Source organism: Delphinapterus leucas, chromosome X, assembly GCF_059928025.1.
Source record: "Delphinapterus leucas isolate spDelLeu-1000000601 "Yukka" chromosome X, BTC_Dleu_Yukka2, whole genome shotgun sequence".
In the NCBI taxonomy this organism is placed as follows: domain Eukaryota; kingdom Metazoa; phylum Chordata; class Mammalia; order Artiodactyla; family Monodontidae; genus Delphinapterus; species Delphinapterus leucas.
In genome coordinates this window covers 76886971-76911876 of record NC_143150.1, presented here as the reverse complement: position 1 = coordinate 76911876, position 24906 = coordinate 76886971, and the positions used below count along the sequence as shown (strand labels likewise).

The window sequence follows — 24906 nt, the reverse complement described above, 5'->3', positions numbered from 1 at the left end:
ATACTTTAGAATTAACCATTCATATCTAGCTTTTGATTTGTTTCAGTGTTTCTAGTGAGTTAACTATCAACTTATTTTATGTTTTTATATGCTGCCTTATTACAAAAAAAGATTTAATATTTACTAAAAATGAAATAAAGAAATAGAAAATAAGTAAAATTTAACTACTGTATTATGATGATCAGAACCCAGGTGCTTTTATGTTCTTCATTCCTGCTTACTTTTTTTTTTTTTGAGCAAAAACAGAAAAGGAAGAAAGGGGAGGGAATTGTGTAAACAAATGTGGTATTGGGAATAAGATTTTACTTCCAGAGGACATGCAGTTTATGAAAATCCTTTGGTTATATTTTATCATATAAGGTAAAGAGGAAATGGTAATACTAGTTAATAATACAATTGTACACCAGGGAAAAAAGAACAGAGCCTGGAAAAGAACCTGACACCATGCAAAACTGTATAATGGTACTGCAAAAGATAACAACGACATTCCTTACCCTCAAAGAACCCTTCCTGTCTTTTTGTTTGCTTCTGATTTTCCAAATCCTGAGTCAAATAAAAGCTAAAGTGTTAACTATGGCACTGGTTATTGTTATTTTTTTCTGTTTACGTTGGTCATTTAATGCATTATATGCTCTGCATGAAAAAAATGTTTAGCACTTCTAAAACTATTGCCTCACTTTAGAAACTAATTTTTAAATCAAAAAAACCGTTATTTCAAAGAATCAAACTTGTATGACCGAAATGAACCTATTTTAAGTTAAAATATAGGAACATTCTAAGGTCAGAGTCTTCAAAGTTCTGTTTCTAATGTGCATGTGTTCTACATGCAGATGATGGTCAAATATTTGTTGCATGAACTTGTAAACCTGTGAGGGTGGAGTACAGTCCACGATTAATATGCTGGTAACTCACCTTCAGAAATCATTTTTACTATATACAAATAGCACATCAAGAGGCTTCTGATTTCATACTGATCCAATCGGTTATACTGAGATACACTACTCCTTGCAGAACTCTGCCGAGTCTGTAATACAAAGATAGGACTTTTCTGAAACAATATTGGTACTGTAGCTTCCCATAGCCTTTAACTCAATAACTGTTTTAACCATTAGTCCTGTTTGGGAAAATTCTAAGCATAAATCCAAATTTTATATCACATTTGGAAGGTAAATGGGCTGACTCTTCTTTGCTACTGTACCTAATAATATCACTGGAAATTACCTTGCAGTCTTCATCAAGATACAGCCATGAATATACTGTGTATGTTTCATTCCCATAGGTCCTGTGTTTTAGTAAGAAAACATTTTGAATAATCATATGTGGCTATTCCAGGAAAAAATAGCTTTTACGTCAAGGAGAAACTTAACTAAGGTACATCGAAGCATAAGAAGCATTTTAAACTCTTTAATTTCAATCTCTCCTTAGAGTTTATTAAAATCCAACGTCTAAATAATAGGTCAGAAAATCTATCTTAAAAAGGGGGCTTAATGACATTACAAGATAATTTTACTAAGGAGGACCCAGTAATACTTCAAAATTAGAGCCTCTACAAAGTAGTGATGTTCCTATTATTTAGTGACTTTTGTTAAAATATCAGTTAAAAATGACAAGATCTGACTTATTTGGGGATTTGTATGAATACAGCAATGACAATCTCCTAACGAATACTAATACTTGTTCCTAACGAAACCAATACTTTCAGCTGAGCTAACCTAGGCTGGGGATATATATTTACTAATCTAGGACTCACCAAGAACTTCTACTTGGAGCAAAACATCTAGGTCCTGAACGCTTGCTAGCTGTGTGGCTACTGGCAAGTCATTTACCTCTTTGTCCTTTATGTGTCTTACCTATGACAGTGTCTGTTGTCTTAATTCTAAATGGTGTGAAATAAGAACCTTTATGATTAAATTACTAACTATGCAAAGACTCAATGGAGTATATAGTCCAGTGGTTCTCAAGGGGTGGTTCCCAACCAGCAGCATCAGCATCACCTGGGAACTTAGAAATACAAATGAGCAAGCCCCCAGACTGACGGAAACAGAAATTCTGGGGATGAGGCTCAGCTATCCATTTTTATAAAGTCCCCCAGATGCACCCTAAGAATGCCATGATCTAGGAGAAAAAGTGCCGGAATTAGAAAACCTGGGTTCAGGCCTGGCCCTGCCATAGTTGTGTGGTTGTCCTAAATCACAATCCCAGTTTTAATTTGTAAATTGAGAGTTGGAATTTATTATTTTTATGGACCCTTCTAATTCTAATTTTATATGATTCTCTGATTTTATGTAGCAGCGTGACAAGGCTTTACTGGTCTAAAGTGAGGTTTCTCTGTCTCAAGGCAGACATATCCCAAACTTCAATGTCAGGCTTGAAATAATTTGATAGAAGAGTTAGAGAATATATTGTGATTAAGTGATTCTGGGATGCTGAGATCATCCATTTGGGGACCTAATTTTTCTTCTCCCATGTTAATGTCATTACTCTATTACAAAAGAATAAAAAGCTGAATCCTGCCAGGGAGTGATTTAAGTGACAAGGTACATTAGGCATTTTAAACTTGAACCTTCCCTCTCTAGAACAGGTTTACAGAGTGCTAGGGTTAAAGGAGGTATTCAAAGTTGGAACTCTTAAAGATGAATGCCTTATCCTCTATAAACAGTTTTAAAATATCCAAGTAGCAGCTGCCAGGATAGGAAGGAACTGCTACAACATCCAAGCATTATGGGATGCTTTTTAAAGATCCAGTACAGACTACAGGAGAGTAGAGAGACCCCTATTTGCATAAAAAGAAAGACTGCTGTAACTTAACACATCACTAGGGTTATCCTATATATTTAGGTTCTTACATTTTCACCAGTGCTGCCCTGATCTGGAAATCCTGTTGCTCCTTCTGGGATGAGGGAACCTCTCGAATCTTCCCTCTTAATTCCATGTCCATTTTGAAAAGACCCATAAGCTGGAAAAAAGCCAAGTCCTTGTTAGCAACAGGAGGAACTGTCAAAAATATTTTTAAAACTAAGCACTGGGTTAATTTAAGTAAAGACATATTTTAGGAAATAGATCTTGGTCATCTAAAATGTGAAGTTTATATATTACATCAAAACACAATAAGAAGCCAAATAAAGGGTAAGCAATTTTTTTTCCTTGAAACACTTTAACGTGTATGAAACTACAAGAAATTCCTTGCAAGTCATAAAATAAAGGCAAACAATTAGATAATTTTATAGATAAGGAAGTTTGGCCCAGAAAAAGAAAGTGTCTTGTCCAGGACTGGAGACAGATGATTGGAAACCAGTGTTTTTCTCATTATCCTTTATTTTCTTAGTATACTAAGCTAAATTTTATACAAGCTGAGACAAGGAAACCTAAGCAAAGAAATGTGGCTGCAAGTGTAAGATTTTAATTAAACTTTAGTAGAGATTGTGCTATGTATAGTTTTTATTATGAAATATTTCAAAAATACAGAGACGTATAGGGTACATTTCTAAACAGCCATGCCACGTATAATCTTTAAAGGACTTTTAATTACCGGTGTCTTTGTCAGTGCTCAGACTCCCTCTACTTGTAGGTGAAGCGAAGCCACATGCAAACTCATCTCTGGATGCCTGTAACACAGTGTGATACCTCTGTCATTTAAATACATTTGTACACTAGGATAAGAAATCGGAATTAACAATGAGATGGTACCCTAATTTTAAACAAAGCTCACTGTGAAAGTCTAAATCACGTATCAGTATTGGTATTTAGGGGACATCTCTTTTAAAAATGGATCCTGGGGGCTTCCCTGGTGGCGCTGGTACCGTGAGCCATGGCCGCTGGGCCTGCGTGTCCGGAGCCTGTGCTCCGCAACGGGAGAGGCCACAGTAGTGAGAGGCCTGCGTACCACACACACAAAAAAGAAAATGGATCCTGGTACACTGTTACAACCATGACCTCTGGCAAAGTGACACAACTCTAGGTGGCTGGTAAAAGCTGCAACTGGTGTGATCTAAACATGATTCCATTCTCCTCCTTGAAGCAAGGGCAATACTAGAAGGAGAGGTGTGACCAGAGGCCCTACATGATCTTGAGTTGCAAAAGAAAGAACAGGTAAGTAAAATATTTCCAAATATCACTGTCAAATGTTGTGGAGTAAGCATAAGCATGAGTAACTGTGTTTGTGAAGAAAGGCTTGCTTGCCACCCAGGTAAGTGATATAGTGTCCACATTTAGCTGATTTACATAATTGGGAGGTACAGGCAATCAAGTGAGGCTTAAAAGCAGCTTTCTCAGGAACCCAGGGTAGGCTTGACAAATCTATGGGCATTTATTATGGGGAATTTCCAAAGGAAGCTGTAAAGGACACAGTTTCACCTGCCACCCAACAATGTGACTTGGCTACTGAACATGTGAAGGTGATCTTGGGCCAGACAGAACGTGGAGTGGGGGTGGGGCAGGAGTTATTAGTCGCACTGGACAGACTGTAAAGTATACACCACATTTTAAAATGGCAATTGGTAAAATGGAGCATGTCCAGAAGACTCCAACCAAGAAATGTAAAGGGTTTGAAACAACAAATGATGAAGTGGAGATATCTGGCCTGAAGAAAAATTTAGAAGGGACATGTGTGAAGGGGTATCACGTGGAGGTAGAAATGGATGTGTTCTATGTATCACTAGAAGGCAAAACTAGGACCAGTGGATAGAAAATCTTGTAGATCTAATGTGAGAAGGAAAGCTTTTATTACTACTATGGCAAAATGTTCTTTTGCCAAGTGGAAGACTGATCACCTCCAAAGTTCCTTTCAACTCTAAGATTCTAAGGGGAGAAAAAAGCACAGGGAGAAAAAAGCACAGACCAACTGTGATGAGTTAAAAGCCACTCATCAGGAAGTGCTGAAAGGAGGCTGTCAAAGAGAAGGAGAAGCAAAGGAATACAGTTTAATCCCTGGTGCCTAATATTTTGCAAAGTGAATGTTTTGTTCAGTTTTCCAGTTGAATAAATATATGAAGGCATGTAACAGCAGCAAATCTTAAAAAGAAAACACTGAGCACAGAGGATTCTCGGTGTTCTCTTGGACCTCGTTACTCAAAGTATGGTCCTTAGACGAGAAAAAGCCAAGAGCCTGTTTGAAACGCATAATCTCAAGCTCCACCCCAGGGCTACTACATTAGAATCGCTGTCTTCATTCCCCAGGTGACCCATATGCACATTAAGATTTTTTTTTTTAAACATCTTTATTGGGGTATAATTTCTTTACAATGGTGTGTTAGTTTCTGCTTTATAACAAAGTGAATTAGTTATACATATACATATGTTCCCATATGTCTTCCCTCTTGCGTCTCCCTCCCTCCCACTCTCCCTATCCCACCCCTCCAGGCTGTCACAAAGCACCGAGCTAATATCCCTCTCCCTTGCGGCTGCTTCCCCCTAGCTATCTACCTTACTATGTTTGTTAGTGTGTATATGTCCATGACTTTCTCTCGCCCTGTCAAAGCTCACCCTTCCCCCTCCCCATATCCTCAAGTCAGTTCTCCAGTTGGTCTGCGTCTTTATTCCTGTCTTACCCCTAGGTTCTTCATGACATTTTTTTCCCCTTAAATTCCATATATATGTGTTAGCATACGGTATTTGTCTTTTTCTTTCTGACTTACTTCACTCTGTATGACAGACTCTAGGTCTATCCATCTCATTACAAATAGCTCAATTTCATTTCTTTTTAAGGCTGAGTAATATTCCATTGTATATATGTGCCACATCTTCTTTATCCATTCATCCGATGATGGGCGCTTAGGTTGTTTCCATGTCCTGGCTATTGTAAATAGAGCTGCAATGAACATTTTGGTACATGACTCTTTTTGAATTTTGGTTTTCTCAGGGTATATGCCCAGTAGTGGGATTGCTGGGTCATATGGTAATTCTATTTGTAGTTTTTTAAGGAACCTCCATACTGTTCTCCATAGTGGCTGAACCAATTCACATTCCCACCAGAAGTGCAAGAGTGTTCCCTTTTCTCCACACCCTCTCCAGCATTTATTGTTTCTAGATTTTTTGATGATGGCCATTCTGACTGGTGTGAGATGATATCTCATTGTAGTTTTGATTTGCATTTCTCTAATGATTAATGATGTTGAGCATTCTTTCATGCGTTTGTTGGCATTCTGTATATCTTCTTTGGAGAAATGTCTATTTAGGTCTTCTGCCCATTTTTGGATTGGGTTGTTTGTTTTCTTGTTATTGAGTTGCATGAGCTGCTTGTAAATTTTGGAGATTAACCCTTTGTCATTTGCTTCATTTGCAAATATTTTCTCCCATTCTGAGGGTTGTCTTTTGGTCTTGATTATGGTTTCCTTTGCTGTGCAAAAGCTTTGAAGTTTCATTAGGTCCCATTTGTTTATTTTTGTCCTTATTTCCATTACTCTAGGAGGTGGGTCAGAAAGGATCTTGCTGTGATTTATGTCATAGAGTGTTCTGCCTACGTTTTCCTCTAAGAGTTTGATAGTTTCTGGCCTTACATTTAGGTCTTTAATCCATTTAGAGCTTATTTTTGTGTATGGTGTTAGGGAGTGATCTAATCTCATACTTTTACATGTACCTGTCCAGTTTTCCCAGCACCATTTATTGAAGAGGCTGTCCTTTCTCCACTGTACATTCCTGGCACCTTTATCAAAGATAAGTTGTCCATATGTGCGTGGGTTTATCTCTGGGCTTTCTATCCTGTTCCATTGATCTATCTTTCTGTTTTTGTGCCAGTACCATACTGTCTTGATTACTGTAGCTTTGTAGTATAGTCTGAAGTCAGGGAGCCTGATTCCTCCAGCTCCTTTTTTCGTTCTCAAGATTGCTTTGGCTATTCGGGGTCTTTTGTGTTTCCATACAAATTGCGAAATTTTTTGTTCTAGTTCTGTGAAAAATGCCAGTGGTAGTTTGATAGGGATTGCATTGAATCTGTAGATTGCTTTGGGTAGTAGAGTCATTTTCACAATGTTGATTCTTCCCATCCAAGAACATGGTATATCTCTCCATCTATTTGTATCATCTTTAATTTCTTTCATCAGTGTCTTATAATTTTCTGCATACAGGTCTTTCGTCTCCTTAGGTAGGTTTATTCCTAGATATTTTATTCTATTTGTTGCAATGGTAAATGGGAGTGTTTTCTTGATTTCACTTTCAGATTTTTCATCATTAGTATATAGGAATGCCAGAGATTTCTGTGCATTAATTTTGTATCCTGCTACTTTACGAAATTCATTGATTAGCTCTAGTAGTTTTCTGGTAGCATCTTTAGGATTCTCTATGTATAGTATCATGTCATCTGCAAACAGTGACAGCTTTACTTCTTCTTTTCCGATTTGGATTCCTTTTATTTCCTTTTCTTCTCTGATTGCTGTGGCTAAAGCTTCCAAAACTATGTTGAATAAGAGTGGTGAGAGTGGGCAACCTTGTCTTGTTCCTGATCTTAGTGGAAATGCTTTCAGTTTTTCACCATTGAGGATGATGTTTGCTGTGGGCTTGTCATATATGGCCTTTATTATGTTGAGGAAAGTTCCCTCTATGCCTACTTTCTGCAGGGTTTTTATCATAAATGGGTGTTGAATTTTGTCGAAAGCTTTCTCTGCATCTATTGAGATGATCATATGGTTTTTCTCCTTCAATTTGTTAATATGGTTTATCACATTGATAGATTTGCGTATATTGAAGAATCCTTGCATTCCTGGAATAAACCCCACTTGATCTTGGTGTATGATCCTTTTAATGTGCTGTTGGATTCTGTTTGCTAGTATTTTGTTGAGGATTTTTGCATCTATGTTCATCAGTGATATTGGCCTGTAGTTTTCTTTCTTTGTGACATCCTTGTCTGGTCTTGGTATCAAGGTGATGGTGGCCTCGTAGAAGGAATTTGGGAGTGTTCCTCCCTCTGCTATATTTTGGAAGAGTTTGAGAAGGGTAGGTGTTAGCTCTTCTCTAAACGTTTTATAGAATTCACCTGTGAAGGCATCTGGTCCTGGACTTTTGTTTGTTGGAAGATTTTTAATCACAGTTTCAATTTCAGTGCTTGTGATTGGTCTGTTCACATTTTCTATTTCTTCCTGATTCAGTCTTGGCAGGTTGTGCATTTCTAAGAATTTGTCCATTTCTTCCAGATTGTCCATTTTATTGGCATAGAGTTGCTTGTGGTAATCTCTCATGATTTTTTTTATTTCTGCAGTGTCAGTTGTTACTTCTCCTTTTCCATTTCTAATTCTATTGATTTGAGTCTTCTCCCTTTTTTTCTTGATGAGTCTGGCTAGTGGTTTATCTATTTTGTTTATCCTCTCAAAGAACCAGCTTGTAGTTTTATTGATCTTTGCTATCGTTTCCTTCATTTCCTTTTCATTTATTTCTGATCTGATTTTTATGATTTCTTTCCTTCTGCTAGCTTTGGGTTTTTTTTGTTCTTCTTTCTCTAATTGCTTGAGGTGCAAGGTTAGGTTGTTTATTCGAGATGTTTCCTGCTTCTTAAGGTGGGCTTGTATTGCTATAAACTTCCCCCTTAGAACTGCTTTTGCTGCATCCCATAGGTTTTGGGTCATTGTGTCTCCACTGTCATTTGTTTCTAGGTATTTTTTTATTTCCTCTTTGATTTCTTCAGTGATCACTTCATTATTAAGTAGTGTATTGTTTAGCCTCCATGTGTTTGTATTTTTTACAGATCTTTTCCTCTAATTGATATCTAGTCTCATGGCGTTGTGGTCAGAAAAGATACTTGATACAATTTCAATTTTCTTAAATTTACCAAGGCTTGATTTGTGACCCAGGATAGGATCTATCCTGGAGAATGTTCCATGAGCACTTGAGAAAAATGTGTATTCTGTTGTTTTTGGATGGAGTATCCTATAAATATCAATTAAGTCCATCTTGTTTAATGTATCATTTAAAGCTTGTGTTTCCTTATTTATTTTCATTTTGGATGATCTGTCCATGGGTGAAAGTGGGGTGTTAAAGTCCCCTACTATGAATGTGTTACTGTCGATCTCCCCTTTTATGGCTGTTAGTATTTGCTTTATGTATTGAGGTGCTCCTATGTTGGGTGCATAAATATTTACAATTGTTATATCTTCTTCTTGGATCGATCCCTTGATCATTATGTAGTGTCCTTCTTTGTCTCTTTTAATAGTCCTTATTTTAAAGTCTATTTTGTCTGATATGAGAATTGCTACTCCAGCTTTCTTTTGGTTTCCATTTGCATGGAATATCTTTTTCCATCCCCTTACTTTCAGTCTGTATGTGTCTCTAGGTCTGAAGTGGGTCTCTTGTAGACAGCATATATAAGGGTCTTGTTTTTGTATCCATTCAGCCAATCTGTGTCTTTTGGTGGGAGCATTTAGTCCATTTACATTTAAGGTAATTATCGATATGTATGTTCCTATTCCCATTTTCTAAATTGTTTTGTGTTCCTTATTATACGTCTTTTCCTTCTCTTGTGTTCCTTGTCTAGAGAAGATCCTTTAGCATTTGTTGTAAAGCTGGTTTGGTGGTGCTGAACTCTCTCAGCTTTTGCTTGTCTGTAAAGGTTTTAATTTCTCCATCAAATCTGAATGAGATCCTTGCTGGGTAGAGTAGTCTTGGTTGCAGGTTTTTCTCCTTCATCACTTTCAGTATGTCCTGCCACTCCCTTCTGGCTTGTAGGGTTTCTGCTGAGAGATCAGCTGTTAACCTTATGGGGATTCCCTTGTGTGTTATTTGTTGTTTTTCCCTTGCTGCTTTTAATATGCTTTCTTTGTATTTAATTTTTGACAGTTTGATTAGTATGTGTCTTGGCGTATTTCTCCCTGTATTTATCCTGTATGGGACTCTCTGTGCTTCCTGGACTTGATTAACTATTTCCTTTCCCATATTAGGGAAGTTTTCAACTATAATCTCTTCAAATATTTTCTCAGTCCCTTTCTTTTTCTCTTCTTCTTCTGGAACCCCTATAATTCGAATGTTGGTGCGTTTAATGTTGTCCCAGAGGTCTCTGAGACTGTCCTCAGTTCTTTTCATTCTTTTTTCTTTATTCTGCTCTGCAGTAGTTATTTCCACTATTTTATCTTCCAGGTCACTTATCCGTTCTTCTGCCTCAGTTATTCTGTTATTGATCCCATCTAGAGTACTTTTAATTTCATTTATTGCGTTGTTCATCATTGCTTTTTCATCTTTATTTCTTCTAGGTCCTTGTTAACTGTTTCTTGCATTTTGTCCATTCTACTTCCAAGATTTCGGATCATCCTTACTATCATTATTCTGAATTCTTTTTCAGGTAGACTGCCTATTTCCTCTTCATTTGTTAGGTCTGGTGCATTTTTATCTTGCTCCTTCATCTGCTGTGTGTTTTTCTGTCTTCTCATTTTGCTTATCTTACTGTGTTTGGGGTCTCCTTTTTGCAGGCTGCAGGTTCGTAGTTCCCGTTGTTTTTGATGTCTGTCTCCAGTGGCTAAGGTTGTTTCAGTGGGTTGTGTAGGCTTCCTGGTGGAGGGGACTAGTGCCTGTGTTGTGGTGGATGAGGCTGGATCTTGTCTCTTTAGTGGGCAGTTCCACGTCTGGTGGTGTGTTTTGGGGTGTCTGTGGCCTTATTATGATTTTAGGCAGCCTCTCTGCTAATGGGTGGGGTTGTGTTCCTGTTTTGCTAGTTGTTTGGCATAGGTTGTCTAGCACTGTGGCTTGCTGGTCGTTGAGTGAAGCTGGGTGCTGGTGTTAAGATGGAGGTCACTGGGAGATTTCCACCGTTTAATATTATGTGGAGCTGGGAGGTCTCTTGTTGACCAGTGTCCTGAAGTTGGCTCTCCTACCTCAGAGGCAGAGCCCTGACTCCTGGCTGGAGCACCAAGAGCCTTTCATCCACACGGCTCAGAATAAAAGGGAGAAAAAGTAGAGAGAATTAGTAGAAGTATGAGGAAAGAAAGAAGGAAAGGAGGAAAGGAGGGAAGGAAGAAAGAAGCAAAGAAGGAAAGAAAGGAGGGGGGGAGGGAGGGAGGAAGGAAGGAAGGAAGGAGGGAAAGAAGGAAAAAGACAGAAAGAAAGAAGATACAGTAAAAATAAAATAAAGTATAATATAGTTATTGAATTAAAAAATATTTAGAAAAAAAAAAAAAAAAAAAGGGCCGGATAGAACCTTAGGGCAAATGTTGGAAGCAAAGCTATACAGAGAAAATCTTCTTTTTCTTTTTTTTTTTTTTTTTTTTTTGCGGTACGCGGGTCTCTCACTGTTGTGGCCTCTCCCGCTGTGGAGCACAGGCTCCGGACGCGCAGGCCCAGCGGCCATGGCTCACAGGCCCAGACGCTCCGCGGCATGTGGGATCCTCCCAGACGGGGGCACGAACCCGCGTCCCCTGCATCGGCAGGCGGACTCTCAACCACTGCACCACCAGGGAAGCCCTACAGAGAAAATCTTACACAGAAGCATACATATACACCTTCACAAAAAGAGGTAAAGGGGGAAAAATCATAAATCTTGCTCTCAGAGACCACCTCCTCAATTTGGGGTGATTCGTTGTCTAAAGGAGGGAAGGAAGGAAGGAAAGAAAGAAAGAAAGAACGAAGGTAAAGTATAGTAAAGTTATTACAATTAAAATTAATTATTAAGAAAAAAAAATTTAAAAAAACCATGGACGGATAGAGCCCTAGGACAAATGGTGGAAGCAAGAGTATACAGACAAGATCTCACACAGAAGCATACACGTACACATTCACAAAAAGAGGAAAAGGGAAAAAAATCATAGATCTCGCTCCTAAATTCCACCTCTTCAATTTGGGATGATTCGCTGTCTATTCAGGTATTCCACAGATGCAGGGTATATCAAGTTGATTGTGGAGCTTTAATCCGCTGCTTCTGAGGCTGCTGGGAGAGATTTCCCTTTCTCTTCTTTGTTCTCACAGCTCACAGGAGCTCAGCTTTGGATTTGGCCCTGCCTCTGCGTGTAGGTCGCTGGAGGGCGTCTGTTTTTTGCTCAGACAGGACAGGGTTAAAGGAGCCGCTGATTCGGGGGCTCTGGCTCACTCAGGCCGGGGGTGGGGGGGGGGAAGGAGGGGCACTGCGTGCGGGGTGGGCCTGCGGCGTTAGAGGCGGCGTGACGTTGCACCAGCCTGAGGCCCGCCGTGCGTTCTCCCGGGGAAGTTGTCCCTGGTTCCCGGGAACCTGGCAGTGGCGGGCTGCACAGGCTCCGTGGAAGAGGGGTGTGGAGAGTGACCTGTGCTCGCACACAGGCCCCTTGGTGGTGGCAGCAGCAGCCTTAGCGTCTCCCGCCCGTCTCTGGGGTTCGCGCTTTTACCCGCGGCTCGCGCCCGTCTCTGGAGTTCCTTTAAGCAGCGCTCTTAAACCCCTCTCCTCGCGCACCAGGAAACAAAGAGGGAAGAAAAAGTCTCTTGCCTCTTCGGCAGGTGCAGGCTTTTCCCCGAACTCCCTCCCGGCTAGTCGTGGTGCACTAACCCCTTCAGGCTATGTTCAAGCCGCCAACCCCAGTCCTCTCCCTGCGCTCCGTCCAAAACCGAAACCCGAGCCTCAGCTCGCAGCCCCGCCCGCCCCGGCGGGTGAGCAGACAAGCCTCTCGGGCTGGTGAGTGCCGGTCGGCACCGATCCTCTGTGCGGGAATCTCCGCGCTTTGCCCTCCGCACCCGTCGCTGTGCACTACTCCGCGGTCCTGAAGCTCCCCCCTCCGCCTCCCGCAGTCTCCACCCGCGGAGGGGCTTCCTAGTGTGTGGAAACTTTTCCTCCTTCACAGCTCCCTCCCACTGGTGCAGGTTCCGTCCTTATTCTTTTGTCTCTGTTTTTTCTTTTGCCCTACCCAGGTACGTGGGGAGTTTCTTGCCTTTTGGGAGGTCTGAGGTCTTCTGCCAGCCTTCAGTAGGTGTTCTGTAGGAGTTGTTCCACGTGTAGATGTATTTCTGGTGTATCCGTGGGGAGGAAGGCGATCTCCGCGTCTTACTCTTCCGCCATCTTCAAGGTCCCCCCCACATTAAGATTTGAGAAGCACTGCTCCAGGAAAAAGTATAAATTTAAAATGTTGTAAAAGGTGCACTATTGAGACCATACAGCGTATGACCCTAATTCTGAATACAGTCAATAAAACAGGATAAAATGCCAATAGAAACACATTACTACTTACAGAATTAGGCATGGCTGCACAAGAATACAAGGTATCTCGACCTGCTAATCGCTGTATATTTTCCAAAAGCAGTCCAACAAATGGGAGGTACAATTGTGCTATTTTGGCTTGTTGGTTCTGAAAAATAATTATCAAAAGCTTAATAGATATATAATATGCCTGTATTACAAATAAAGCTGGCTCCATCTGTCCATTTAAACACTAAAAGCAAGCTAATTTCCATAACAAATTAGTGAAGCATGAGTCTATTTATACTCATAGTCTCTAACTGCCACACCACTTTGTTGGTATTTGAATTTATATACAATAGAGAGTCAAAGCACATCCCTCAAACATCACTACATAACAGGCAAAAGTTTATTTTTTTTTAATAGCAGATCATATTAGTCCTGCTCTTTAACTCCAGCGAGGGTTGAGTTTGATGAGAGCAGGGATCCTGTCTGTCTTGTTCACTGCTTCATCCCCAGTGCCTGGGCACATAGTATATGGTCAATATACATTAGCTGAATGAATGGATGGAAGAAGTAAAAAAATGGTGAATTACTGTATTCATTCAAGAAATATGTCTTTGCTTTGAGTAAAGCTGCAATTAAAATTACGTGATCTTGGCCCCCTAAATCAATTATACAACTTGGGAGATTGATATATTTGTAAATATGCAAGTGAAGCTGGCCACTGGTCATCTTAATGAATGTGGTACCTCTTATACGAATTTATTTATTGCTTTTCTCAGCTATAGACATTCCTCACCAGATACGTACATACATTCAAATCAGCCAAACCAGTGGTTGTGATGGCACAAGAGTTGCCCTCCATACTTTAGGACTTTGGGAGGTTTGTCTGTAGACTTAGATAAGGCCTCTAGGGTACAATGGTTAACCTATAGAATACAGATCAATAGTGTCTCATAGTTCCATTTATTCTTGAAATTGAACAATTTTTCATATGTTAATTGTCCATTTGTACTTCCTCTTTTATGAGTTTCAGGAACTCTTAACAGACCTACTTCTAATACGCAACCCTAATCAGTAATGGTCTCTATCGCTAGGAGATTCTGGTTCAGTAGGTCTGGGCTGGGTCCCAGGAATCTGCCCCAGATGGTGCTGATGTGCACTGAGGTTTGAGAACCACTGATCTAGTTCAATATCCTGCTCAAGGCAGGAACAGCCCTTACCTGCATCCTTGACAGACGGTTAGTTTTTAAACTTCTTAAACACTCCAGCCCTTTCAGAGGTTCTGTTAGAAAAATCCTTTAGCAGTTAAGTTCTACCTGCTAGTTATAGCCCACTTCCACTTTACATGGCAACCCTTTAAATATTTGGAGACAATTACCACAAATTGTCTTAATTCACTCTTCACAAGGCTAAATAGCTGTTACTACTTTCCTTTATTCTTCACATGGCTTTGATTTCAAGAGTTTCCACCATCATCATCACCCTTTCTTGGCAGTTCTCTAATTTTCCAGGGTCCCACTTAAGATTTGAGAGGCAGTATAGTCTAGTGGTTAAGAGCACAGATTTTGAATTTTAGACACATGAATTCCAGCTCTCCCGTTACTAGTTACTTGATTGTGATCAAGTCACAACCACAGTTTTCTCTTTAGTAAGATGGGGATAATAACAGTGACATTAATTCATGTAAGCTAATGTTTAATACAGTGCCTGGCATATAGTGAGTCCTCAATAAATTTTAGCTACTATTATTAATATTATAGCTTCTAGATGGGAATTCATTTTAGTTCTGATAGTGAATGATCACTAGGGAAGGAGATACTACTACACCTTTCTCAGGTGAACAGGAACACAGGAAAGCATGCAGTCAGGGCAAATATATTAAAAGTTTTGTCTGCACAAAAGACAGAAAACCATCTAAGAATCTATTAACAGAAGACAGTTTAGATAAATAGAATAAGGTATATCCATATGATGGAATACTATGCAGATTTAAAATAAATACAGATCAAATCTTCAGGCTATATTGTTAAATGACAAAGGAAAAATGCATAATGGTTTCTATTATATATTTATATATAGACATATATATAGCATATTGGCTTGTGCATGCATAAAATAGAAGTTTATATAAGAAGCTGATAACAGTAGTTGCTTCTGGAGAGATGAATTGAGGCATGGAGGTAAGGAATGGGAGAGAGGCATTTTGATTCTTTTTTTTAACATGTGTGTAGGATTACCATAAAAAAAAAAAAGAAAAAAAAATCTGCCCACAGTCCAAGCAGAAATTGCAATTCTTAGGAGTCAACATCACTTGCAGTGGTACAGGAACTAATACAGACCCCAGAATAAATGTTAGATGTTGGATATTCTTGTTCTGGGTAGGAAAGATGTCTCATGGTATTAGGAGGGCTCCCAAAGCAGTTTTTGAGTAGCACATAATAGGGACCAGTGACATCTCCATAGTTTCATTAGAGGAGAGGCTGAGGAAGGCAACATGGTTGGAATGGGGGGTGGCGGTGACTAGGACATCTAGTCTCAAAGCAGCCTTTCCACAGCAAGAATTTTTTTCTTGACTGTATTTTTATTTGGGGTCACTTTGGGGGACCCAATGGAAATTATAGAGGCTCAAAGCTCCCCTCTCTGCCCTCACCGTGGCATCATCATTAATGGTGAACATGTTTTAAGTGAATGTATCGATATTTGACAAATGACCTCTTACTCAGGCCACCTGTGAAGTCTTTGGACCAAACAGAGAAAGGGAATGAAGCAGGTCCATGAAGCAAAGTTTCATGGGGAGAATCCTATACACACTTAAAACCTGTCAGAAGATTTTGAACAAAGAAAGGGCTTTAGAAATTACTGAAAGGGTAATGAGGCTGGCATGTCAATCTTTCCCATAGTCTAAAACCTCAAACACTCAAAGAGGCAGAGTGTTATTTACAGATAACAACAGTGATGTGTGTGTGTGCATGTGAGTACATATATGCTCTCAGAATTTTAAAAAGTAAATAATGTGCAAATATGTGATATAAAATATTTAAAGTTCTACCTCTAGGTAAGACACTAGTGAAATCCGATATTCCTTCACTTTCATCTAAGGAGGCAGGGGAAAAAAATACAACTTCGTGCTTTAAGAACAGGAACTTCATTTTGTACTTTTGCCACAAATTCTTTGAAATCATGGCTAAAGACATTTTCCTCCGCTACTACTAGGTACAAACAGAGCCCAGTGGTAACTGGCATTTTTAAAGCTTTGACAAAGCTTGGTTGGAATGGATGACTTTAAGATATCTTTTCATTTAGATATATTATGCCAGTTAACTTACGTTAAGTCAATATCAACATTCACACACACACAAAAAGTGGCACATAATAGAGCAAACCACACAAAATGGGAGTATGTTATTATAACTATAATGTGGAAAAAAACGATGCAAATTGCAGTAAGTAATAACATCTGAAAGCTAAAGAGTTTAAATCTACTTTAGGATAGAATTATATGAAGAAAACTGGCAAAATTTGTAAGTAAAACAAATCTTCATAATTAAAGAAATGTAATTGGATGTAGCTGGCAGGTATTTTCTGTTTTTTAAGGACAAATGGGAATACTGTAGAAAAAGAATAAGATCCAGCTCCAAGTCAGCTTTCCAAAGTAAATAAATGACATGATAATTTTATTTAAATTTGAATGTAAAACAAAGGGACAAATTCTTAATTATGAAATAATATGTTACCTTGAGCCAGGTAAGTAAGTTAGGTTATTCTAAATCCATACAGTTTGCCATCTACTATTTGAAGCCCATAGGGTATAATGTTAATAAGATTTGAATATACCCTCCATCCCCATATATTAAGTTAAAGGTGCGGCAAAAAGCAACTGCAGCTGTGGCCTTCACACATAGACAGTGTGTAATGTATGGAAGGTTTACAGCCACACCTACATTTTTTCAGTAAGAAGAAAAACTTCATATTTATATCTTTTATATATTGGACATACTTAATGTGTCACTATTAATCAGTTAATAATCAATAATAGCATTTATTTAGGGAGATATATTTAAGGATATATATTAAGGCGTGTATTTGAAAGAGTGCACATGGCTATAATTGTGTAAGAATTTTTTTAAAAATTCTAGTTTATGTAACAAATCATGAAGCAGCTGTGCTGTTCTTTAGACATGATTTGAAAAACCAGTGTTCTTCTTCAACAGTTATCTGAACAGTATTTTTAAAACCTAATCATTTGAAACGGAAACAAAACGTATTTGTAAAAATAACTTCATCAATCCTCCTGTAACGTTCCTTACTGAAAACTTCACCTTGAACATAAAATCTTCTTAGAAACTAACTAATGTGATACTGATGATGATACGAACATCCTTACCTTATGCTGGTATCTAGTGTCAAATGCATGTTTTATCAAAAGATTCTTTATGACAGAGATAGCTGTATATCTGATATCATAATTGTCTTGAAGAGCAATGGAGGTTTCCCTCAGAAGTAGACCAACCAAGAAGTGATGCTTGCAATACTCATCTGATAAACTGTATTCAAGATTTGAATCTGCAGTATAATGAAATTTAAAACCCATTTATAAAAATATTCAAAAATTACTTTAACATTAAAGCACTATATTTATTACTTAGTCATATGTGACCACGCTAGCAAGAACTATATTGTTATGATTAACAAATATGAACAGTTCTTTTATCATATAGAATAAGCATGCAAAATTTTACAAGATACGAGCACTCATCATTGGGGCTAGATGATAGCCTTAATGATAATTTCAGTCGTTAAGATAGTCCCTAGAATTCTTTGTTTTTCGAGATGCTTTTCAAATCTTAGAAATCTTAGGATAAAATCTAGAATGAAAGAATACTGTATTTGGCAATGTTTTAACACATTTCTTCATATCTGAAGAGATTTAGTTACAACTACAAATTGGAGTAATTCTCTACAGCAATACTTGATTCACTTATCTGTTTGTATTTGTAAAGTAGGAAAAGGAAGAGAAACTAGACAACTGAATCACTGTAACAGTATTAACTATTGACTGTTCTAGTAAATGTTATATATTGGCCCCAATACAATGGGGTACAAGAACAATAAGAAAAACAGTCTTATCTCACTCAAATTCATCACGCGAATACAAATCTTTTATTTCATAAAATTACCGCTTCAAACTATTTCTTTCACTTCCTTTTAGATCCTCAGTCCATTTTAAATCCCAGCTGCTAATATCCTGGTTGGGAGTTGCCTTATAAACTGATTGGGTCACAATCAGAAGGGACTGTGACCAAGTTTAGTCATTTCTACGGTAAATTTCTACTATATTTCCTCTCCCGTACCCTTTAATTTTAGTTAGGCCATAAAGCTGAAGGATATGTTTTCCATTTCTTTTCTGGCCTCTTCAGCACTTAATATAATGCTATATATTCAGTTAGGACTTAATAAATGCTAAATCAGATTTAATCCTAAATCCTCATCCCTTCTTTTCCCTGAATTCCTCAAGCCATCAATAAATACTGGGGGAAGTATCAGAGCTATACATGCTCAGAATCTAATAAGGGAGCAGTTGAATACGGGTGCTTGGGTTTTTAAATATTTTTTCTCCATTTTCACTGGCTGGCATTCAAGCACTGAAACTGGTGCTCAGCAGCTACCCTCCTAGAGACCGAGGTAGCTGATATTCTTTCTGCCATTGGTCATGCTCTTTTGTGAATCCCAACCACTTTCTATGCACAAGAACCAGTACGGACTAGCCCAGGTGGCCTTATCTGGGTCGACTTTACAATGGTAGTAAGGTTTTTTACTTCAGGGGTCTGAATAAATCGAATCAGGTAGTTTCAGCCAACCTCCAAAACTGCGGCCAAGCAGTCATTAAGCAGGGTCAGAGAGAAGGGAGGCAAGCCTGGCAGAGATGAGACACACTTAAAGAACAGCTACCCTCTAGCCCCATGCTGGCTTGAGCCAAAACTTGTTTTCTGAGGACGGCGTTTTAAAGTTGATTCTTCTAGCAATCAACACTCAAGCTGATTTTAAGAGTTAACAAATACACCACCTCCTAGGTTTTCTGGGTACATTAACTAAAGCCTCATCTTGGCTAGGGAGGATTTAAAAAGCAAAGAAAGCCCCCATCCATCTTAGCCATTCATGAAATCAATTGTTTTTAAAGACAGCAAACTACTTTAGAGTGAACCGAGTTAAACCTACCTACTGAAGTCAAACGGTCCACCACAAATGAAAAAATATCTAATTAATATATGAAAAGAAAAGGGACAAATAAAAAACATAGTAACATAAGAATAGTGCTACACAACAAAGCATTCAATAAAACTAGCAATGGAGATAACTGAAGGCATTTCATCAATTTAATACATACATATCACTATTTTACTCTGTCTTTATACTTCTCTTTTGATGTTCCACTCAGCAGAAATATATTTATATGTTTTTTTTCTTAATTCAGTCTCACATAAGAGTCCAAACAGTACTACAGAGAGCAATTTAACTGGTATCTGACATCTGTGTTTAAGCAGCAATCTATGTAACACACCTAATTTCTTCATTCTATGAATACTACCACTGACACTATGAAGGAAATGCCGAGTACCATTAACGAACCTATCTTCAGATAGCAACAATTCTGACATTACCTTTAGATTGACTGGTTTAACTAGAAAACGTTATACTATACTAGCGCTAGCCAAAAACAAGAAAACACAATCCCTAATGATGGAAAACACAAATACATACCTTGAACTCGCTGAAGTTTAGGTTTTGCAAATGCCATTGGCAAATTCAGAGGAATGTAATGTTCATGATTGCAAACTGTTTGCAGAAATTCAAACTTGTATTCAGCCAGGACCTAAACACAAAGAAATTATACAAGAACTCCTATTTAGTAGTCATTTACTATTTTAGTAATTAAATACAGTGCATTAATTTTCAAAACAGAAGTGTTTAGTATTTTAGGCATACCTTAAAATGTGACCTGTGCAGTAAAGAGTTAACATAGCAGGTCTAAGACTGCTCACCTTAAAAAGGCCTGCTTGCATGGTTGGTCATTGGCTGGCATTTGGGAAATTGGATTTTTTTAATTATATACGTTTCAGGTATACAACATTATAATTTGACATCTGTATACACTACAAAGTGATCATCACCACAAGTCTAGTTGCCATCCATCAGCATACAGTTTACACCCCCTTCACCATTCTGCCCACCCCCCAACCTCTTCTCCTCTGGTAATCATTAATCTGTTCTCTGTATCTATGAGTTTGTTTTGGGTTTTTTTTGTTCATTTCTTTTTAGATTCCACATGTGAGCGAAATCATATGGTATTTGTCTTTCCATCTGACTTATTTCACTTAGCATAATACTTTTAAGGTCCATCCACATTGTAAAATGGCAGGATCTCATTCTTTTTTGTTTGAGTAGTATTCCATTTTATATATATACACATACAAAGACACACACACACTTACACACATATATACCACATCTTCTTTATCCATTCATCCATCAATGCACATTTAGGTTATTTCCATATCTTGGCTACTGTAAATGATGCCACAGTGAACATAGGGGTGCATATCATTTTGAATTAGCGTTTTAATGTTCTTTGGATAGATACCCAGAAGTGGAAAAGTTGGGTCATATTATGGTAGTTCTATTCCTAATTTTTTGAGGAATCTCCATTCTGTTTTCCACAGTGGCTACACAAATTCACAGTTCCACAAACAGTGTACGAGGGTTCCCATTTCTCCACATCTTCTCTAACATTTGTTATTTCTTGTCTTTTCCACTCTAACAGATTATGAGGTGATGTCTCATTGTGGTTTTGATCTGTGTTTCCCAATTAGTGATGCTGAACATCTTTCCATGTGCTGTTGGCCACCTGTATGTCTTCTTTAGAAAAATGTCTATTCAGATCCTCTGCCCATTCTTAAATGATTGTTTTTGTTGTTGTTGAATTGTATTAGTTCATTATATATTTTGGATATTAACCCCTTGATGGATATATGATTTGCAAATATCTTCTCCCATTCAGTAGGCTGCCTTTTCATTTTGATGATGGTTTCCATCACTGTGTAAAAGCTTTTTAGTTTGATGCAGTCCCATTTGCTTATTTTTGCTTTTGTTTCCTTTGCCTTTGGAGTCAGATCCACAAAAACATCACTAAGAAGGATGTCAATAAGGTTACTGCCTACGTCTTCTTCTAGGAATTTTATGATTTCAGGTCTTACATTCAAGTCTTTACTCCATTTTGAGTTAATTTTTGTGTTATGATGTAAGAGAGCGGTCTAGTTTCATTCTTTTACATGTGGCTGTCTAGTTTTCCCAACACCTTTCATTGAAGAGACTGTCTTTTCTCCATTGTATGTGCTTTGCTCCTTTGTTGTAACTTAATTGTTCACGTATGTATGGGTTTATTTCTGGGCTCTCAGTTTTGTTCTGCTCATCTGTGTATCTGTTTTTATGCCAGTCCCATACTGTTTTGATTATGATAGCTTTGTAGTATAGTTTGGAAACAGGGAGCATGATACCTCCAGTTCTGTTCTTTCTCAGATTGTTTTGGCTATTCAGGATCTTTTGTGGTTTTATACAAAATTTTAGAATTATTTGTTCTAGTTCTGTGAAATATACCACTGGAATTTTGATAGGGAATACACTGAATCTGTAGATTGCTTTGGGTTGTATGAACATTTTAACAATATTAATTCTTCCAATCCATGATTATGGAATATTTCCATTTATTTGTGGCTTCTTCAGCTTCTTTCATCAGTGTCTTATAGTTTTCAGTGTACAGGTCTTTCACCTACTAGGTTAAATTTATTCTTAGGTATTTTATTCTTTTTGATGCAATTGTAAGTGGGATTGCTTTCTTAATTTCGCTGATTGTTAGTTATTAGTGTATAGAAATACCACAGATTTCTGTATGCTGATTTTGTATCATACAACATTACTGAATTCATTTATTAGTTCTAACAGAGTTTTGGTGTAGTCTTTAGGGTTTTCTGTATGTATCATCATGTCATCTGCAAATAGCGACAGTTTTACTTTTTCTTTTCCAATTTGGATGCCTTTGATTTCTTTTTGTCACCTAATTTCTGTGGGCATCCTTGTCTTGTTCCTGATTTTTTTTTGGCTGCATTGGATCTTTGTTGCTGCGCGTGGGCTTTCTCTAGTTGCAGTGAGCAGGCGCTACTCTTCGTTGTGGTGCATGGGCTTCTCATTGCGGTGGCTTCTCTTGTTGTGGAGCACAGGCTCTAGGCACACGGGCTTCAGTAGTTGTGGCACGTGGGCTCAGTAGTTGTGGCTCACGGGCTCTAGAGTGCAGGCTCAGTAGTCGTGGCACATGGGCTTAGTTGCTCCACGGCATGTGGAATCTTCCTGGGCCAGGGATCGAACCCATGTCCCCTGCATTGGCAGGCAGATTCTTAACTACTGTGCCACCAGGGAAGCCCCTTGTTCCTGATCTTAGAGGAAAAGCTTTCAGTTTTTCACTGTTGAGTATGATGTTAGCTATGGGTTTGTCATATATGGACTTTATTATGTTAAGTTATGTTCCCGCTATACCCACTGTTGAGAGTTTTTATCATAAATGGATGTCGAATTTTAGCAAATGCTTCTTCTGCATCTATTGAGATGGCCATATGATTTTTATCCTTCATTTTATTAATGTGATGAATCGGGTTGACTGATTTGTGGATGTTGACCCATCCTTGTATCCCTGGAATAAATCCCACTTGATCATGTTGTATGACACTTTTAATGTATTGTTGAATTCAGTTTGCTAATATTTTGTTGAGGATTTTTGCGTCTATGTTCATCAAAGATATTGGCCTGTGATTTTCTGTTTTGTGGTGTGGGAAATTAGATCTTGAAACAAACATTTCCTACATGATAAGACTGTGCCTTCTGTGCCAACCTGTTCAGCAGTGTGCAAACCATGTGATTTATGGTGAACATCTGCCTTCCTGTCCTTTCCAAGACTCTGGAAATTTTGACCAGCCTCAAATACATAACTAGCCCCCAACAAAACCCCTAAGCCCTGAGTCTCAAATGGGCTTCCCTAAAGAGAAATGTTGCACACATGTGGCTCAATTTTCACTGCTGGAGAGAGGATGTGCTCTATGTGACCCTTCACAGGAGGGAGGGCACTCAGGAAGCCTACACGTAGATTGCCAAGGACTCCACTTGATGTCTTTTCCCCTTATTGATCCAACTGAGCATCCTTTTTGTGTCACTGTAATGAATCTTAGCCATGAGTACGTCCTGTGAGTCATTCTAGTGAACCATCAAACACGGGGTAGTATTGGGGACCCCCAAAACACTATCCATTATTCCCTGCTTTGAGGTATAACTCTAGTCAAAGCACCTAAATGAAAACAGCAGTTCCAAATCCTCCAGAGGAGAATGTCACCATTGTTCTCACACTCTAATGTCTGACACCCACTGCAGTTATGTCCTTATAACTTATCTTAGGATCTTTGAGGCTGAATCCAGATATATAGTCATTTATCAAATTGAAAACAAATCCTCTATCCATTAGTGTCAGACAGCGCTATAGAAACCAAATCAAAATGAACAGTTAGTTACATAATTCTAAAACTTTAAAATTTTTTCCACATTAAGGGGATGACATTCTCACTTTTACAGATAATAGAAAAACTTTCAGAGATTTAGGTGACCTTAAAGAGATAAAATGGGACTTCCCTGGTGGCACAATGGTTAAGAATCTGCCTGCCAATGCAGGGGACACGGGTTCGATCCCTGGTCTGGGAAGATCCCACATGCTGCGGAGCAACTAAGCCCGTGTGCCACAACTACTGAGCCTGCACTATAGAGCCTGCAAGTCACAATTACTGAGCCAGCGTGCCACAACTACTGAAGCCTGCACGCCTAGAGCCCGTGCTCCACAACGAGAAGCCACCGCAATGAGAAGCATGCACACCGCAACTAGAGAGAGCCTGAGCACAGCAATGAAGACCCAATGCAGCCAAAAATAAATAAATAAATAAATAAAATTTATTTTTTAAAAAAATAGAGAGATAAAGGGCAAATGACTTATCATTGGAATTGGGACTCAACTGTATAATTTTCAAACTAAGATATATATACACATATATATATACACACACAAATACATGTATACATATATATACACATATATGTATATAAACATATATATGCATATATATTGATATGTAATCTATTAGCTATACTGCCTCATTTTGGTTAACTCTCAAAGCTCAAAGTGAACTGGAGGGTGGTTAGTGGGGCTTACCTATGTGAACATTTCAGGCCAAAAGTGAAGTTTTTCTGTGGGTCCTGTGAAGTCTTGGCCTACAAAACATTCTTCCTCTGTGACAACCCTACTAGTTATTTATATGTTCCTGCTATCACTCTCCTGGTTAAGGCTTTCATTACCTTGCAACTGCACAACTGCAGTTATCCTCCAAACCTGTCTTCCTGCCACTAATCTTTCCATCCAACTGCTTCCAGATTAATCTCTAAGTCCTAGCCCTAATCATGTCACCTTTCTTCCCAAAAGCTTTCAACAGTTTCCTATTGCCTCTAATATAATTTCAAACTCCTTAGCTTGGCATTCAAGGGCACTCACAATCTTGTCCCAACCTACTTTTCCAGTTTTATTTCCCAATACAGCTCATCTACTTATTACCCACTGAAGATGCACTGTGCATTCCCACCTCTGGGTCTCTGCTCATGCCAGGTCTAGCTAGCAATTCTATCACTGCTTCTACATAATCCTGCCCATTCTTTAATGATGAAGCCCATTTTCATTAACCACCTTGGTCTACAGGGCCCTTTAAACACTTTAT

General features: G+C 38.5%; 1 protein-coding gene across 1 annotated transcript in view; it reads right to left on the bottom strand.

Annotated features, from left to right (window-relative positions):
* Positions 1 to 24906, bottom strand: part of LOC149744299 (dedicator of cytokinesis protein 11-like) — a 40908-nt gene that overhangs the window by 4331 nt on the left and 11671 nt on the right. The window contains exons 2-7 of the mRNA XM_089904457.1: positions 19814 to 19925; positions 17439 to 17617; positions 13101 to 13217; positions 3530 to 3605; positions 2847 to 2956; positions 913 to 1024 (exon numbers count right to left, since the gene is read on the bottom strand). Coding sequence (XP_089760583.1) covers positions 913 to 1024; positions 2847 to 2956; positions 3530 to 3605; positions 13101 to 13217; positions 17439 to 17617; positions 19814 to 19850 — 631 coding nt within the window. The 5' untranslated portion in view covers positions 19851 to 19925. The remainder of the gene's footprint in view (positions 1 to 912; positions 1025 to 2846; positions 2957 to 3529; positions 3606 to 13100; positions 13218 to 17438; positions 17618 to 19813; positions 19926 to 24906) is intronic.